This window comes from Mesitornis unicolor, unplaced genomic scaffold, assembly GCF_000695765.1.
Source record: "Mesitornis unicolor isolate BGI_N332 unplaced genomic scaffold, ASM69576v1 scaffold19696, whole genome shotgun sequence".
In the NCBI taxonomy this organism is placed as follows: domain Eukaryota; kingdom Metazoa; phylum Chordata; class Aves; order Mesitornithiformes; family Mesitornithidae; genus Mesitornis; species Mesitornis unicolor.
Window position 1 is genome coordinate 1 of NW_010190741.1, and position 16,990 is coordinate 16,990.

Below are 16,990 nucleotides of genomic sequence, written 5' to 3' on the forward strand. Positions count from 1 at the left end.
TCTGTGATTCTGTGTGATTCTGTGAGATATGACAACTAGCTTTATAAGTGTCAGTTAACTGTATTTTTCCATTACTTGCTTGTAGAAGCTTGCAGGAATCGGTCTTAGTGCTTTGTAGCATTATATATTAAAAGCTCAAGTTTGATTGTCGTTATGAATTTGAATCATGAGACAGCTCTCAGTATCTGTCAGTTTTATTGCCAGTCTGTGCTAATGCACAGCAATTAATGTGATTGCATTAATATGCACCAGATCAGATCTCCTCCTTTCTGTGAAATAATGGTTGTGAGGTCTGAGACTTTTCTATTTTGTGACAGAGCTATGAAAAGACCTTAAAAAATAAACTAAAATATGAAATCTTCTTGTTTCTTTTCAATTGAGCAATATAGAGTATTTTGATTTGAAACACACATGGTCATCCTGTTAGGTAGGCCTTGTTCAAAGATCCTCTGGTTCCTTTCAGTTCAGCATTTGATTGCTAGTCCACAGGATGGTTTTGGTGTTTTCAGGTTTTCTATTACTAGTTACAGTGGGGAGTTCTGGTTATACCTTTTTCCATCATCTGGGAGCCCAAGATAATGCTCAATCTTTCACCTGAACTGAGTTTCACAAGCAGCTGGTTTCACCTAGCTCAGTAGGTATTTGGAACTTCACGTAACGGTAGCTGCTTACCTGTAGCCACCTCTGACTTGAAACTGTGAAAGCTGATCAGTGGTGTGGGGAGCCTTTGCTGTAATCTGATGTCCCTTCTACCGTTCACGTCTCTGCAGATGCGTTGGATGCTCTTTGTTGGGCTGACGTCTGCTCTGCTTGCGCAGGTGGTGTACTGCCTCACCAGAGTCTGCCTTCTTGCAGGGAGCAGATTCCCAATGTCCTGCCATGGACGATGACAGCCAGGATGAACTGATAAACAAGAATGCTGCACTAGGCAAGGGCAAGAGACAGAGCCTCACACTCCTCAGTGAAACAGGTAAATACAGCCTCTCTGCGTATGCACGTTTCTAGTTCTTGGTTGGAGAACCCCTTGGTTTAACCTCCAAGGAGAAGTAAAGATATATTCGTGACTACTTAATTCTTTTTCCCTGAGAGCTTCTTTGGTTTGCTTCCTAAATTCCGTATCTCAATCTGCTGGCATACTTTCCTTGAATTTCTCAGAACAGTCAGCTTTGATACCACTGAGGAAATCTGGGTTTGCACTTCATATGTAACATCCTGAGCAGCAGTTCTGTGGCCTTCACAGTTTTGCCTGTCTGTCTGCATCAAATGGGTATTTCCTCTCTTCTCTTTTCTTTTTAAGAAAGCAATGGTGGAAATAGCTGTGATTCAGAAGACGATAGCAGAAGTGAGGAGGAAGATGACACTGAGGAAGAGGGAGTTGAGGAGGACAAGGAAGAAAGTGAAGATGAAGAATTAGAAGGTACGTCTGTTAATGGGCGTTAGCAGGCAGTTTTTTAAATAATTGTAGAAAGAGTGGGATGAAAGTTTTTTTAGCTGCAGAAAATTCCTCCATCAAGTGTAAATCCACAGATGTTGCTGGGCCAGTCCAACGTCCAAATCCTACCGTAATAAACAAGTCAAAATTCCTATTGCTGCTAAGCCTTGGGAGGAGGGAAGAAGACCTGACTAATTTTTCTTTGAAAAAGGAGTGTGGATGTTACATGGATTTCTTAATTTTACCTCAAACATGTTCTGCATGTACCTCTGAAACTGCTGCACTCAAATTTGGATACACAAAAATAGCTTTTTATCACATCTTAAAGGTTGTTTGAAAGACAAGAGCACAGTTTTCCAAGTTCCTAGTTAGACTGATTTGAACACAGACTAAAACGTTGATGCCAGGTGCCAAAAGCTGTATTAATCCATCACTTAGAGTATTCTGTGCTATGTCCAAATGAGAATTCAGTGGAAAAGACAGAAGACAAGGGTCCTGTTTTCATTACTAAAAGAAATAAATCAACAACAGCCCCCCCACCCCCCAAAAAGAGAGAGTTTAAGTTAACTTTTCTCTGCTTCTTGAAAATGTCAAGTTAATTCGTGTGTGTTAGTCTTTTCCTACAACAAATAAAACACAGAACAAATAAAAACACCTTTCAATAATGTGTTCTGAGTGTTTAAAATTAGTTTTACTCAAAGCCAAGCTTTTTAAGTGGTCCCAACGAGGCACCCATTTCCCCTGACTCAAAATCATGATTTAATGGTGAAATCTTTATTCTTTGCTGCAGGTGAGCGCATTGCTGCTGCTTGTCCTCTGGAGTGTGCATTAAAAAAAAAGTTGGATACATGATAACTTTACTTTTTAACTTCAGTATGCAGTGGTAGCCTGATACATCCTGCTCTTGTTTTGATAATCTGTTGGTTTTCTGCTATCCTTTTAATCTCTTGTAAGACTGGTCATGTTATCAGGCTTTATTTTTCGCTGGAGTAATGCATTGCTTTTTAGTGAAGGGATTTAGGAAAAAAAGAAAACAGCAAAATTTATTGCCTCAAGCTGGGGAGGCTGTGTTTTACCCTTGCAGCCCCGTAAAATAAGCTTACTTGGAATTTTCTGTGAACTGGTATCCCATCCTGCCCACCCACTCTGCCCTCACTGCTGAAGCCCTGCAGCACATGGGAGGCTTTTTGCTTTTGTTTCTTAAGATTGCGAAGACGATGATGAAGAGGAGGAAGAAACTGAAGCTGCTACGGGGAGAATGAGCGATTCTCTGAAATTAGAGTCACACGCAAACAGAGCAAGCATTTCCTCTGATGAGGATGGTGAAAACTGCCCCATTTGCCTCAACACGTTTAGGCATCAGGCTGTTGGGACTCCTGAGAACTGTTCCCATTACTTCTGCTTGGACTGCATCGTGGAGTGGTCTAAGGTGAGCTGTTTTCTCCCTGATGTCGTGTGGCCTTCTGGTGTGCTCTGCTGTCTCTCCTCTGATCATGCTGTCCTGCTATCATGAGAGCTAAACACTGTAATAATTATATTTGCTTAAGTTTTTTAACACAGAGTTGGGTTACTGCTATATTTTACAGGATTTATGTTTCTGAAGTGTGGATTTGTTTTTCTCATACCCAGCCTGATATGTTCTGTTCTCTGAAAGCTGTAATGTCACAAGCAGGTGTGTTTCTAGGCATCTAGAATCCTTTTTTTCCCCAAGTCAAGACACTAGTAATAATGGTTTTCTGTCTGTGTGTATATATAAAATTATATATATGTCTTTACCTCTTTTTGAATTCTGTCTTGTGGTGTTGGATGGGGGTCTGCTGCTACAGTAAATATTTAAACATAGAAAAGATACAGAACAGTACTGACTACATCAGCAGTTTGCTTGAATTCAGTTTTCAGTCACAGTTCTTTGCTACCTCCCTGTGTACTTCCCATAATCATAATCCAGGATGAGAGTTACAGCAAAAGTTACTGTGCATGCATCAGTACCAGTGGTTATTAAATTAAAACAAACAAAAAAATCCCCACTTAGTGGCTGTATTTGTAAGCCATTTCCAGTTGCTTATTTGTCCAAAAGAAGGAAAATGCCCTAAAAGATGAGCACTATTTCACAGTGATGTTTGGAAGAAGTTTTATTCAATTGCCAAAGCAGCATCAATAATTGACTTCAGTAGAATCATAGAATCACAGAATCATTAGGGTTAGAAAATACCCTTAAGATCATCAAGTCCAATCGTCAACCTAACACCACCATGCCCACTAAACCACGCCTTGAAGTGCCACGTTCATGTGCTTCTTGAACACCTCCAGGGATGGGGACTCCACCACTTCCCTGCGCAGCCTGTTCCAGTGCTTGACTGCTCTTTCAATAAAGAGATTTTTCTCAATATCCAATCTAAACCTCCCTGGTGCAACTTGAGGCCATTTTCTCTTGTCCTATCACTTCTTACTTGGAAGAAGAGACCGACACCCCCCCCCTTGCTACAGTCTCCTTTCAGGTAGTTGTGGAGAGTGATAAGGTTCCCCCCAAGCCTTTTTTTCTCCAGCCTAAATCTTTGCCTTTATATACTCACAGGTACATACCTGCTATAAGCTTCATTGCCCTTCTCTGGACATGCTTCAGTATCTCAGTGTCCCTCTTATAGTGAGAGGACCAAAACTGAACACACATTTGAGGTGTGACTTCACCAGTGCCAAGTACAGGGGCAGAATCACTTCCCTGCTCCTGCTGGCCACACTATTTCTGATACACCCCAGGATGCTGTTGGCCTTCTTGGCCACCTGAGCACATTGCTGCTCATGGTCATCCTGCTGTCCACCAACACCCCCAGGTCCTTTTCTGCCTGGCAGCTCCAGCCACTCGTCCCCAAGCCTGTAGCGCTGCATGGGGTTATTGCAACCAAAGTGCAGGACCCAGCACTTGGCCTTGCTGAAGCTCATCCAGTTGGCCTCAGCCCATGGATTCAGCCTGTCCAGGTCCCTCTGCAGAGCCTTCCTACCCTCAGGCACATCAACACTCCCTCCCAACTTAGTGTAATCTGCAAACTTGCTGAGGGAGCACTCAATCCCCTCATCCAGATCATTGATCAAGATGTTAAACAGGACTGGCCTCAAAACCAAGCCCTGGGGAACACCCCTTGTGACTGGTCACAGCTGGATTTAGCTCCATTCACCACAACTCTCTGTGCTCGGCCATCCAGCCAGTTTTTTTTATCCAGCCAATAAATAATAATACAATAATAAATATGCAATAATAGAATAATATAGTTAATGCTTTTCTAAAAATGGTACAGTAGGTTGTTTCTAAACCAGCTAAATCAGATTTAAGTCCTTAAAATGTCTAGACCAATAGTTGGGGTTGGACTGGATGATCTCTTGAGGTCCCTTCCAACTTCTGGTATTCTGTGATTCCTAATGTCCTGTGAATAGTTGTTAAAATGATTACTACCTTCATTAATGCTTATTACATTAATAATTGAAGATTTACTTGTGCTTATTAACTGTATGGGGAATTTTTTTTTCTTTCTAGAATGCCAACTCCTGTCCAGTGGATCGAATCCTCTTTAACTACATTAGCATTCGAGCGCATTTTGGTGGTAAAATCTTAAAAAAGGTAAACTTCCTCCTGTATCAAGCAAGGCCAATTGCTACAAAATAGCTGTTCAAAGGTTTACGCTTTTAGCATGCTTATCTGATACTTGGTACCTGAATGAGTTGTTTCTTTCCTATTTTGAGATTGCTTTTTAAGGAACTGCTATAATTCTTCGTCCTCCGTAACTACATTTCCTGCAATTCTGTGTGTGAAGTAAGACATTGTTTCTGGTGGCAAAAAGGGTGGTTTTCATAACTTCCTCTTTTGCATATTGGAAATTTGACTAAGCTGTTCTGCATTTATAAGCCTGTCCACATGGGAAAGTGCCCCACGTACTGCAAGTGCTGTTATAACACAAATAGGGATAAACTAGGATATACAGGATCTCTTCCTTATGTCTTGCTACCAGCTATACTGGGTAGCAGTTGGGTTTGTAAGGGGAGAGAGACAGACAGTAGTAGAGCTCTTAAAGGCACAGGTTGAGTGTGCTGGTAGTCTTTCACAAAAGAATATTAAACAGCTGTCATTGCTCTGTTAATATCAGAGACGTTGATTTTCAGGGGACACTTAGGAGTTTGCTCTGCATTCATAAACTGCTGGTTTATTGTTAAGTGTTTGCATTTTAACAGAACTGTGAATTAACATTGAAATAATATTTTTTGGGGAGAAGGCAAAGCTTACTCTTCTTTAGTCTTGTTTTGGGGTTTTTTGTTTGTTTTGATACTTTTGATCTTATTTGGGATTTTCACTTTCCTCTGTTTTTAAAATGCCGTTTTCTACGGTTGTTGGTGTCTGACAGTAGACAAGTTTAGTAGAAGTTCCCAAGCGTTTGGTCATGTCCTAGATGTGTTGAATGAACTAAATGCAGTTTCTGGTATGTAACAAGCATTTTGGTTCGTTCACTTTTAGATTTTTCTCCAGATATTGTTAATGTGACAGTGGATTTTAAAAAGTGCCACATTCCACACAAGCTTGAGAGGTGGGCCTGTGCAAACCTCATGAAGTTAGACAAGGCAAAGCGCAAGGTCCTGCATGTCGGTATCAATACAGGCTGTGGGGAATGAAGGGATTGAGAGTAGCCCTGCAGAGAAGGACTTGGGGGTGTTGGTTGATGAAGCTCAACACGAGCTGGCAGTGTGCACTCACAGCCCAGAAGGCCAACCTCATCTTGGGCTGCATCAAAAGAAGTGTGGCCAGCAGGGCAAGGGAGGTGATTCTGACCCGCTCTGGTGAGACCCCACCCGGAGCCCTGGGTCCAGTTCTGGAGTCTTCAGTACAGGAAAGACATGGAGCTGTTGGAGCGGGTCCAGAGGAGGGCCACAGAAAGTGATCAGAGGAACAGAGCACCTCTCCTGCAAGGACTGACTAAGAGAGTTGGGGCTGTTCAGCCTGGAGAAGAGAAGGCTCTGGGGAGACCTTACAGCAGCCTTCCAGTACCTGAAGGGGTCCTACAGGAAAGCTGGGGAGGGACTCTTTATCAGGGAGTATCAGGGAGTGCAGTGATAGAATGAGGGTTATGGTTTTAAACTGATTTAGGTTAGATATTAGGGAGAAATTCTTCACTGTGAAGGTGGTGAGACACTGGAACACATTGCCCAGAGAAGCTGTGAATGCCCCGTCACTGGAAGTTTCAAGGCCAGGTTTGATGAGGCTTTGAGCAACAATGGCAGGATCATCTTTAAGGCCCCTTCCAACCCAAACCATTCTGTGTTTCTGTGATACAATGGAATGTCTGTCCCTCTCTTATCTAGATTCCTGTTGAGAATACGAAAACTCAGGGTAATGATGGAGAGGATGATCCGACCTTCTGTGAGGTGTGTGGCAGAAGCGACCGTGAGGATCGCCTGCTGCTCTGTGATGGCTGTGATGCAGGGTAAGAAAGGTTAAAATTTGTGAAATTTTGAGATATTTTCTTTGTAGCCACGGCTATTAAATGATTCTCTTACTCTTGCTTCTGTTTCTGCCTAATACATTTTTTCCCCTCCTTGGTTAATAAAATAGTTGTTTAATTAGAGGCATCAATATGCTTGAACACAACTACAAGACCTGTGGTATTCTGCTAGAATTTAAAGCTCTTGTACTGTTTAATCAGTCTTGCAACATTGTCAGTTTGATGTCAAAAATCACCCATTGAACAGAGAGAGTTAATTGCTTGCAATGAATGCATGAAAGTATTTTTCAAAAATTACTTGTAGAAAGTTAACTAGATATCTGGTAAATCTGGTTTTGTCCTTGTGTTCTGTAGTGTCCATATGCACTGAATCACCCTCTAGAGAAGAGACAAAAGCAGGAAAATATTGTTCAGCATGTCATATCAGAACACTTGAGTTTAGGGTACTTAATTAAAGCCAGTATTTCATAGCTCTTACCTGAATTTTTCTTTCAGTTCTTTCTGAACTTTCATGAGCGTTATCTGAACTCAGGGTATTGCTTCAGATTTTCCTTTATGGTCTCTCCATAGTTCCTCAGGTTTATTTTATTTTAATTTTTTTTCCAAGTCTGGTACAGTTTTTGGTTTTTACCTTCATTTTCTAAAATAAGCTATATATAGATGCTTGACTTCTATAGCACTTGTGGAAATACTTCTGTTATATTTTAGTATAAGTGTACTGGCATTTTTGACAGCTTAATTGCAAATCAAGTTTATCACAATGTGTTTGGGAACAGCTTTGAAAGACACAGTCTGGAGTTGGGGTGATCACTGGGAGGTCGATTAGCAGCTGTAGTCTCTCTCCGATTATTATTTTTTTAATTCCTGTAAAACAGGAGTAGAGGGTCAGATGGAGGTTCCTCTCCTTGCTTGGTGGCCAGAAATATGTTATCAGGCAGTGAGTTTTGGCATGGGAAGGTGAAACAGAGTTTCACTCTTTTTCCTTTACTGATTTTAGAGTTAAACACTGTGCTACATCAGAAATAATGATAGGGTTTCCTCTTTTAGGAGAAGAGCAAGGTTGGTCATAGCAATGTTGCTAATTTGAAGCTGAAACTCTTACTTGAAGGCTGTGGTCTCCCCTTGTTCCTCGCCTAGGGGAACTTGGTTTTCATGGGAAGCATCTCATTTACTTGGGAAGCCAGTTTTAATACTTTTTAGTAGTGTAACTTGAACATGAGCGGCTTAAAAAATTCTGTACTACTAACACATGTCGCTTTGGCGGGGTTTTAGTTGCTGAAGATGGAACTGAACAAATTACAGAACCCAAGTTGGGTAGTGTTGAAAGGATAGCCTGGATAGCTTCTTTACGTGGTTGGTGAGACTGTTCGGTCTAGTTGCTCAGCCTGTTTTGTAGAGAACATTTCCAAAGGCCTATCTTAAGGAGCATCTTGTTCTTTTATTTCCCTTTGGGATTTAATAAGGGTGACCATGGTTCTCAGTTGGATGGTGTTTGGAAGTCAGTGTGGTTAGCCTCCAGTTCTGCAAGAAGCTGCATGAAGATGAAGACCAATGCTCTGCGTGTGCAGTTACGCAGAAATCCTTATCACCGGTTGTCTTAATCATGCCAGGTGTATGTGGGGCGCAGTGTGTTTGTTCAGCATAACAAAGCATTGCAGTTGACCTGTCATGCAACATAAAATGTTCATTACTAGTAATGTTAATGCTATGTTGGTCTGCAGGAAACTGGGCTTGTTTCCTGCTTTCCTGTCTCCCCAGCACCTCAGTACTTCTCTCCTTTCACTTTGCCACCGTCAGTTTTGTCTCTGCACGTTTCTTGCAGCTTGGGTTCACGTGGCAAGCAATACACCAAATAGCAAGGGAAAAATGCTCACTTTTCTGAGCTTTTTGAACCTAAAGTGATCAAAATACCATTCAGAATTTGAGACCCTTCTGTAACTATCAAGTAGCATCATTTCTCTGGGAACTAGTTAAAGCAGATGCATAGACCATAGTTTCAATCTTAAGAAAATATCTATCTTATGTAGTGTGTAGATAGAGGTAAAAGGCTGTCTTCCTTTGGTAAGAAGCACACTGTTTGATTTTTAATTTACTCTTTTTTTCTTAAGGTATCACATGGAATGCCTTAACCCACCTCTGAGTGAAGTCCCTGTAGATGAATGGTTCTGTCCAGCCTGTGCCCCTATGAGTGTCAGCACTGCTGCAGGTAAAGGTTTTGTGGTTATCCAGTCAAAGTAAATATTTTCCTCATTACTTAGTTGATGTGAAGCACGTGCTATTTAGAAGAGATGTTTAACCCCTAGTTTTATCTGTTTTAAAAAATTGAGTTGACTTAAACTATTGACTGATAAGAGGATCTTGTTTATGAAGATTTTCATCTGCAGTTACAACCTGTGGAGCTGCTTCTTATAAGCATTCTTTAACCTTCCTGAGGCAGGCCCAGCACCCTAGTGCAGTTGTATTGTGTTGCACTGGAAAGGATTTATTAGTGTCTTCATCCCAGATTGCCAAGGTAGCAGCAGTTTCTGTTATCTAGAAAATCATCCTTTGGGGTAAACAGTCTGGCGCAGTGGTGTCTGTGCTCATTTCCTTTTGAGAGGATGATGTCTGCCTTTGAAGGTGATGGGTTTAAGAAGGGGAATACTGATTTTTTTTTTCTCCAAAATTCTTGAAGTGCTTTCACCTGTAGACCTGTGCCACAAGTGACCTGGGCACCTTTTCTTTCAAGATACAGATCATGTCAGTGAAGAAGAAGTTGCTGGCCTTGTGGCTGATGTTGTTCCTACCACCAGCAGGCTACGTCCTCATGTCCGGACCCGAGCAATAGCCAGAACTCGGCAGAGTGAGCGAGTTCGGGCAACCGTGAACAGAAACCGGATAACCACAGCACAACAAATTCAGGTATTTGGGAGTATCTGCTAATGAGTCTGTGGAAGAACTTTCTGGAAGAGTTTAAATAAGTCCCCCTCTAAGTAGCTCAGCTGTCAGCGTTGCCTGTCCATAGCGCAATGGTTACTAGTTGTGAAGTTCTTTTAAATTGAAATGTAGAACATGTGCGAATTGAGTGCAGAACATGACCAAGACTCTGTTTTGAAATCTGTGGTAGCTTCCTCTCTGAATCTGCATTTTTATCACCTCAGCTGTGAGCAGAATTTTATTCTTATTCCCAGGGGCTGTTAAAGCACAGTTTTGTGCAGCACTTCTTTTTTTAGCATGCTTTTTTTCATGGAGACAGGGCATGTTTATTTGACATTTGTATATTTGCTTGTTTGTTCTCCTACCCCCTTTCCTATAGCAGTGCAGCCTGTTGGCCACTTTCAGCCAAATTGAAGAGAAAAATTTAGTATTGTTAAGGTTTTTAGGTTTGTGAAAATCAGCCTCTTATTGAAGAGAGAAAAAACAAATGCTAGCACCCTCAATGATGTGGCAGTGTGAGTTCAACCACATTAACAGGTATCAGAGAATCTATGCAAGAAAATAACCCAAATGCCCAAGGTCCCTCAAATTCTGTACTCATTGAGCTGTTTACTGAAGATGATTGCAGCTGAGGTGTTTCTGAATGCTTCTGTTGGCTGGGATAATTACGATCCTTTAGGTAACAGTTACTGTGTTACAAACTGAGAACTTTAGAACTTGGGGATCTCCTGCCTGCTTTGCCCTCTGGCTTTAGTCAAGGCACTCTACCTGTTACTTGCATCAATGTGAAAGGCCTTAAACTGCACAGAAGCACATGGTGACTTAGTGTGAAAGCAGAGCCTGTAAATAACCTCCATGGGACTAGTGATATGTTATTTGATTCTTCATTAATGTTGCTGTTGAATTTGGTAGAAACATGTGAAATTCTGTAACTTTTGAAAGGAAGAGAAGGATCTGACTTGACATAAGGAAAATTGTTTTATTCCCTGGGGATGGTCAACTATGGGAATAAGTTGCTTGGACAGTTTTTGAAATCTCTTCTCTTTGGTGGCTTTCAGCACCCACCTGAAGTCTAATCTAACCCATCTAATCAGCCTGGTTTGAATTCAGTGTTTACCAGTGAACAGAAAGGTCAGGCCCTTCCGAGGGACACCCCAAGATCTTGTCTCATGTGAATTACTGTGTGATTCTACGAGAATAAACTTGGTTTTATCTGACAGTAGCAAGCTGTTTTGATTGTATTAAGTCAGGGTTGGGTTTTTTCCAAAGACAGGAAAATGTAGAATAAAGAGAAGGGAAGAGTGGATAAAGGTAAGTATTTCTACAAGTCAGTCAGTTGGCTGTAGATTTCAGGTTGGGTTTACTGTAACAGCTCTCCTTGGAGTGTGACTGCAAACTGCGAAGAGACTGAGTTGGAGGTAGGAGGTCTGGCAGATTAATCTTCCATGTAATCCAGTTGTAAAAGTCAGGTGACAAAGAAAAGGAAATGCACTTGAGATTGTGAAGTGCCTCAACTTCATGAGCTGTGCTTCTGTATTCTGTAACTTCAGACAGAAGAAATAAAGGTGAATGAAGACAGGCTCAAAGGGGAAGCAAAACAAAATGCCAAAATCTGGGGGGGAAAGTGGAGCTTTATCTTACCTTCCTGCTGGTTGGGAAGAACAGTCTTTTGTTAAATAGCTTCCCAGAGTTTGCCTGTTAAATTTCTCCTCAAAATCATTGTGAGTGGGAGGAGAGTAATTTGTAGCAAATCCCAAATGATCTGAATTGCAGCAGTAAGTGCAGTCTGGAATAGGTGCTGTGAACAAAGATCTAGTTTGCGTTAAGTTTTTATTATGCTTTGGGTTTTTTCCCTTGGTTTGAGGTCTTCCCAGAGTGCTTTAGAAGCCCTTAAATTCATTATGTCCTTCATGGTGGAAGTAATTTATTTGGCTGCCAACTCCCCTGTCTCCGAACCCAAACCTTTTCATTTCAAATTTAGAAGAATTAAGAAATTAGGAGAACTTGGTGAATGATTTGACACATTGTTGTTAAGAAATTACATCTGATTTTTCATCGCCTGTCACCATGCGGGCCTGTTTCAAACATGGATCGTTTTCTTCCCACTTCAAGACAGAATTGCAGATGTCAACATGCTTAGGGAGATGAATTTCTTTGAGCTTGTGTGGTACCCAAATACTGAGCTTCCTAATGTATCCAAGTGGTTTTAAATGGTTTTCAACACTCGATTTCGATATATTAAGATTATCAGCAATCTCTCGTGTCATTATACACCAGTTGGATTCATCAATGCTTTTATTTTGTCATTATCAGCTTCAATTCACCTTCCTGAGCGTGGTGCATCTTTAACATCAACCTCCACAGACAAAATTGAGCAAACCAATTCTGACACTGCCTTGGTTTTAAGACATCTCCACCATACACATCACACAACTTTTTACGAGCTTGCACAGAGTTTTTTCCTTTTCTGAAGTAATACAGCAAAATATGACAAAATGTTCCTTTTGATTTTCCATTTTGAAATCTATGCCAAATAAATAAATGTTTTTTCTAAAACAAGCTTGACCTGTCTGCTGTCAAGTCACGTAATGAATTTGTGGTTTAAAATGAAATCAGCTACGTTTCAGGACATGTGTGTCCATCTGTTAAAACAAAACAAAACCCAAACAAAAAACCCAAAACAAAAACAAAACAAAAACCACCAAAACAAAAACAAACAACAAAACAAAACAACCACAAAACCAAAAACAAAACAAAAAAATCAAAAGAAAACCAAAACAAACCCCCCCAAAAAAAAAACCAAAAAACCAAACCCAAAACAAAAAAAACCCAAAACAAAGCAAACCCCCCCCAAAAAAAACCAAAACAACCAAAAAAACCCAAACAAAACCAAACAACCCCCCCAAAAAAACCAAACAAAAAACAAAACAAGAAAACAAAACAAAAAGAACCCCAAAAAGCCCAAACCAAACCAAAGAAAGCCCAAAAAAACAAATGAAACAAAACAACCCCAAAAAACCAAGCAATTACTCCTTGACCAACCCAAAGGATTGTGACGGTTCAGGCATATGGTTGGTGTGGGCATAGCCAAGTTAACATCGCTGTTGAGAGAGACCTGCTCTTAATGTCTTTCCAACCAAAGGAAAGAGCAAACCTGTGCTATGTTTGCCCAGCAGAGAGGCTTTAAGTTTACATTCTGAGGCTGTGGATCAGAATCCATACACTTCAGATGTCTGGCACATTTAAACTAACACTTCTGAGTATAGAGAGGAAGAGGAATTTGAACCTTGTCGGAGCAGCCCCTGGTTTATTGCAGTGAAGTGATGCTCTGGAGGGGAGCTTGCCTGCCATTTCAGCGAGTTCCCTGAGGTGTGTGTTTGCAGTGCTGCCTCTGGACGTGTTTCACAGCATTAGGTAGATCTGACCTAAAGAATGAGGAGTTTAAGACAAGACCAGTACTGTGTTGGCTCTTCAGTCTTTGCTCATTGCACTTTGCTGCATGGTGAACAAGGATCAGTTTGGTGAATTTGGGAAAGTTTTTAAGTGAACACTGAGGAAATGTCAATCCTGGGGATTGTTCTCATTTAAAGAGCCTGAGTTAAGCTAACCATGGCTTGTAATATTGAGGGAGGCTGAAGAGCAAGGTCCTGTGCTCCTTAATACAGTGATAGGTGGGAAAGGTGATATAATTGCTGAACTGGCAGGTTGGTGGCACAAGTGCTTCTCATTCAAATCTCAAGTCCATTTGTCATCAAATGCTTTTGTAACTAACTTGTTGCTGACCTTTGGATACCTGTATCGTGTAACTTCTAATCCCCCATGCAGCACGTGCCAAGGTACCTCATATCTTCTCTTCTGGATGAAACCATTGAGGCAGTTGTAGCAGGCCTAAACACCGCCGTCTACCAGCGTCCTCTTGCACCGCGGGCTCCTACCAGGCAGAAAAGAAAAACAGGTAAGGACATTGACACCTTCTGTGGTTCAAATCTGCAAGACTAAAAGCTTTGGGAAGATACACCTGAATCATACAAAATACTCTAGGTCAGCGTGCGTTTTCTTCTTTCCCCATACGGCCTCTGCCCAGAAGTGTCTTGAAGGTTGCTTTTAAATAAGTCCTAATGGTTTCACTTTTTCTGCTCTGCTGTCTAACACGATTGCAGCACACTGTAGATCTCTTTGAGCTGCTTTGTGTGCCATGGGGGAATGAAAAGAGTAGTACAGGGTGAAATGCAGTGCCAGCACTTAGCCAGATACTTGGTTGTATTTTGTCCCATCAGGTAGGAGAAAGAAAGCAGGAGGCAAAAAAAGAGCTCAGACAAAATCTGCTGGGAAGAGGAGTTCAGGAACACAGCCGAAGAGATGCAAGCGTCTGATAAAGAAGAGAAGGGGGAAAAAGAGAGTAAGATCACGTGTGAGTTTCTGCCAGTGTCACTATCTGCCGTTGTCCAGCCATTTGTAAAAGCACTGTAATGTGGGATTCAATGGACAAAAATACTGTATTTCAGTGATAGCAAGTAACTTTTCTTTTTCCTGGTGGGAGTACGTGCAGAATGTGTCCAGTGGACTCCAGAAGTATGCTGTATGTGGAGACAAACTGCAGCTTCTAGGCAGGCCTGCTGGGTTTGCTGACAGATCCTGTTACCTGAACTGCAGGGATCACACTGTAAAGCATGTCCTGCAGGCTTTGTGTCATGCCTTGCCATTCAGCTGTAGCGTTTACTTGGTACTGATGCAAGCTCAGTTAAGATTGTCACCAGCTATTCTTTTTAATGGATTGTGGGCGTTTGTGTTTTGAGTTGTTGCAAACTCAGCTAATCAACCATAAGGGCTCTCAAAGTTCCTTTCAGATGTGGGTAGTGTTCTCATGTGAACTAGACTGAGTACTCTGCACCAGCTTGACATTTGTGCTCCAGACCTTAACTAGAGTTTACATCCTACGGCCAGAACTGTCCCTCCAGCCTTTAGTAAGGACTTGACAATTTTTAACAACATTTTAAAAGATTTTTAGATGATTAACTTGTCTAGTAATTTAAATCTGATATGTGCAGTCTCTGTATGAAGTGACATATAGGCCATAGTTAGAAATTTAATAAATGCTTTAAAACAAGTGTAGTAAATAAACACACACCACTTCTGCTGCTGATGGTGGTAACGTGATGACTTGACTTAGGCTAGGTGTAGAATCTGGGGCTTTAATCCAGATTTTGTTCCTGCCCTAACATACAAATAACCCAATCTCTTGATCTGTGCAGGTGAAAAATGAGGTTACTACTCGATCCCGTATTGCAAGAACTCTTGGTCTTACTAAACCTGTGCGTGGGGCCTCGCTTCCTTCCATGTACAAACCAGCAGAGCCCTCACTTGGTCTGATGAGAGCAGATATCGGTGCAGCTTCTCTGTCTGTGTTTGGAGATCCATATGAGTTGGATCCTTATGAAAGGTAAGGCATCTCTGGATTATGATCAGGCACCTGATAATTTCACAAGTGCCAGGTTGTAGGTACATGAGACTTTTTGCAGAGTGTAGATCTCTCATCTGAAGGCAACTTCGGATGCATAGCTCATAACAACACCTTGGCTTGTTCTTTCTTTCCTTCTTGGCCAAGTTGGTGAGCTCCTAAACAGTTACCCTTATTTAAAGAGGTCTGCTGAAATAATAAGCCTTGTGGAAGCCTTTCATAAGATCTGTGGGGTTATTCAAAGGCTGGAATCTGAAGGAGTCTCTTCCTAATCAGTCATTTTCTGTTTGTTTATTTCAAGTTAAGATAGCTAGCGTATTTGGTATACAACCAAATGTATGTGACTTTGCATAGATTTAAATTGACCTGTGGAATGTTCTGTGTTTTTCCTTTTCCCATTTTCACTTTTCCAGACCCTTTAAATTCAGGAGGAATCTTACTATGCTATAGTTTTTGTCACTCTTAAACTGTGGATTCTGGGGAGGGGGGCATCTGAAATTACTGTTGGTGAAATTTCATCTTCACTGAACCAGTCTTTTTGAGCCTTTCCTAAAAGGAAATTTTCCATTTAATGTTTTAAAAATAAAAAAAAAATAAAAATAAACATGAGCCAGCACTGTGCCCACGTGGCCAGAAAAGCCAATGGCATCTTGGCCTGTATTAAAAACAGTGTGACCAGCAGGTCCAGGGAGGTGATCATCCCCCTGTACTCGGCACTGGTGAGGCTGCACCTCGAGTGCTGTGTTCAGTTCTGGGCCCCTCACTAGAAGAAGGATGTTGAGATTCTGGAGCGTGTTCAGAGAAGAGCCACAAGGATGGTGAGGGCTCTGGAGAACAAGCCTGATGAGGAGCGGCTGAGGGAACTGGGGTTGTTCAGCCTGGAGAAGAGAAGGCTGAGGGGAGACCTCATCACCACCTACAACTGCCTCAAGGGAGCTTGTAGAGAGGTGGGTGCTGGTCTCTTCTCCCAGGTGATGGGGAATAGAACAAGGGGAAACGGCACCAAGCTGTGCCAAGGGAGGTTCAGGTTAGAGATAAGGAGGAAGTTCTTTACTGAGAGGGTCGTCAGAAGCTGGACCAGGCTGCCCAGGGAGGTGGTGGAGTCACCATCCCTGGATGTGTTTAAAGAGCGGGTAGAAGAGGTACTTAGGGATACGGTTTAGTGGGTAGACAGGAGCGGTTGGACGTGGTGATCTCAGAGGTCTTTTCCAACTGAGCGATTCTGTGATTCTGTGAAAATCTACATTCGAATCTCTGCTGGCAGAGTTAAGCTGTTCTATTTATGTGGCTACAGAAAATAAGAATATTGCACAAATCTTTTCTTAATGTATCATAATAAAACTAATGATACTCTTAACCATATGTGTCCTAGTAGTATTATCTACCTGATCTATTTGATATGAAAAACATCCAGACAAATTCAGGATTCGTGTGTGTGTTTTATCCACAGCAACGAAGAGGTTCCAGGAAATCCAGATTTACTACTGAGTGCCAAAAGGAGAGTTCTCTCTCAGTCAGCACTGAGGTCACACTGTCCTGTGGCTAGACCTATTTCTGTGGGACTTCCCAGGTAAAAATGTTTTGGTTTGGTTTGGTTTTAATTTTTTTTTTTCTTAATTACACAAACCACCCTAAGAAAAAAAACCAACTGGGTGATCATCCTGGTTTAACTCTTTTCTTACCGTGAGTGTTTTGAAAGAG

General features: G+C 41.6%; 1 protein-coding gene across 1 annotated transcript in view; it reads left to right on the forward strand.

The window, feature by feature from the left end:
- Positions 1-879: 879 nt before the first annotated feature.
- Positions 880-16,990, forward strand: part of PHRF1 (PHD and ring finger domains 1) — a 26,846-nt gene continuing 10,735 nt past the window's right edge. The window contains exons 1-11 of the mRNA XM_010186511.1: positions 880-970; positions 1,298-1,417; positions 2,638-2,861; positions 4,962-5,045; positions 6,776-6,897; positions 9,024-9,121; positions 9,644-9,816; positions 13,657-13,786; positions 14,109-14,242; positions 15,084-15,271; positions 16,740-16,859. Coding sequence (XP_010184813.1) covers positions 880-970; positions 1,298-1,417; positions 2,638-2,861; positions 4,962-5,045; positions 6,776-6,897; positions 9,024-9,121; positions 9,644-9,816; positions 13,657-13,786; positions 14,109-14,242; positions 15,084-15,271; positions 16,740-16,859 — 1,484 coding nt within the window. The remainder of the gene's footprint in view (positions 971-1,297; positions 1,418-2,637; positions 2,862-4,961; positions 5,046-6,775; positions 6,898-9,023; positions 9,122-9,643; positions 9,817-13,656; positions 13,787-14,108; positions 14,243-15,083; positions 15,272-16,739; positions 16,860-16,990) is intronic.